This window comes from Trichomycterus rosablanca, unplaced genomic scaffold (assembly GCF_030014385.1).
Source record: "Trichomycterus rosablanca isolate fTriRos1 unplaced genomic scaffold, fTriRos1.hap1 scaffold_134, whole genome shotgun sequence".
NCBI classification, from domain to species: Eukaryota; Metazoa; Chordata; class Actinopteri; order Siluriformes; family Trichomycteridae; genus Trichomycterus; species Trichomycterus rosablanca.
The window spans coordinates 36730-38609 of NW_026946963.1; the positions used below are offsets into that span (position 1 = coordinate 36730).

Here is a 1880-nt window from a genome sequence, read left to right on the forward strand (position 1 = left end):
AAACGTAATACTAAAACTACTAATGATAACACCAAGCTTTTAGGGCTACATAAGTGAACTGATAAAAAATGCATCAGTGAATGTGTTATTTTTATTTATAATGATGCTTTCAAGCTATGGGGGCTAAACGAGTGATCTGCAAATCTACAAACGCATCAGTGAACGTACTATTACTAAACACTAATAATAATAATAAACAAGAAGGAATTTCTCTTTTGCAGAAAATATGGGTGGCTCTTAAAAGAGCCGTTGTGTTAGCGTGGAGGTCTGAACGTTTAACCCCCGAATCCGTACAGGGTGCGTCCCTGGCGTTTCAGAGCGTACACCACGTCCATTGCGGTGACGGTCTTTCTCTTGGCGTGCTCGGTGTAGGTGACGGCATCACGGATGACGTTCTCAAGGAAAACCTTGAGCACACCGCGGGTCTCCTCGTAGATCAAGCCGGAAATACGCTTCACACCGCCACGGCGAGCCAAACGGCGGATGGCGGGTTTAGTAATACCCTGGATGTTATCACGGAGAACTTTGCGGTGACGCTTAGCGCCTCCTTTTCCAAGACCTTTGCCGCCTTTTCCTCTTCCGGACATCGTTACTGCTCTCGTCGAGATGAAGCGAGTCAATGCAGGACGAGCATTCACAGCGAGCCTGTTATTTCCCTCTACCGGACCTAGTTGAAGACAATGGGGCGGAGTTAAGCAGCGACCGCCCACTGTGACCGCAGCTGCTCGGAGTAGATCTCATGTAAAGCGCATAACTTAGTACCTCCACTGTTTTTACCCCACAGTAAATCAGTCCACATTCGATGTGATGTATTCCACATGACATATTTTTCTGTAACTAATGTGTAATGTTAAGAATTTTTTTCTAAACATGTTGTGCCAAAAGAAAGAAAGACAAACAAAGAAACAACCCTAAACCCTATTACAATGTACTACTGTATAATCGCCATGTTTGTCGCATTTTTTAATATTGTACAATTAGGTGGGAAAAAGAGCCATTAGATGCATGACAATGTAGCCCAAAAAAAAAACATATTAGGAATACGGAAAGACAGTGTGGGAGAATACAGCAGTGTATGATCAAAAATTCATATTAGTTCATATCAGTACAGTTGTAGTGAATATTGAATTTGAAAGAAACAAATAGCTTTAGAAACCTTTCAGTGCTAGTGAAAGTAGCATTAGAGTCACGTTATGATAAAAACAAAGATCTAAAACACCTGCAGCAGTGTAGGAGGAGGTGTAGGGTAAAGAGAACATGAGGGTAAAATTGTGTTGGAATGTGTAATATATAAATGGACAACACCAGTGTTTGTTGCTAGCTTTTGCAGATGTGTGAGTGTGTGTGTGTGAGAGAGTATGCTGGATCTGCTAGAGAAGTTCTGTCAGACCTGGGCCCTGACAGTAAATCCTGATAAATCTAAAATCATGATCTTCCAAAAGAAAGCCAGATCTCAGGAGAGCAGGTACACTTTCAATCTAGGAGACACCGCCTTAGACCACACCCTTTCTTATGATTACCTGGGGCTCAAAATCAGCGCCTCAGGAGGCTTCGGTCTGGCAGTAGAAGCACTGAAAGAGAAAGCCTGCAGAGCCCTCTATTCAATTAAAAACAAATTCATTAAGATTGACATCCCAATTGGAATCTGGTTAAAGATCTTTGACAGTATAATCCTGCCCATTGCGCTATACGGTAGTGAAGTATGGGGTCAACTCAGTCATCATGACTACACTAGATGGGACAAGCATCCCACTGAAGTCCTGCATGCAGAATTCTGCAGAATGATTTTAAACCCAACCAAAGCATGCAGGGCTGAATTAGGTCGATACCCATTAATTATTAATGTTGATAAAAGAGCCCTTAAATTCTGGATGCACCTA

The 1880-nt window shown here is 42.3% G+C and overlaps 1 protein-coding gene across 1 annotated transcript; it reads right to left on the minus strand.

The window, feature by feature from the left end:
• Nucleotides 1–275: 275 nt before the first annotated feature.
• On the minus strand, nt 276–603 carry LOC134305231 (histone H4). Its single transcript, XM_062990109.1, has one exon. It carries the CDS (start codon nt 585–587, stop codon nt 276–278), a length of 312 nt encoding a protein of 103 aa, XP_062846179.1. The 5' UTR covers nt 588–603.
• Between the last annotated feature and the right edge of the window lie 1277 nt (nt 604–1880).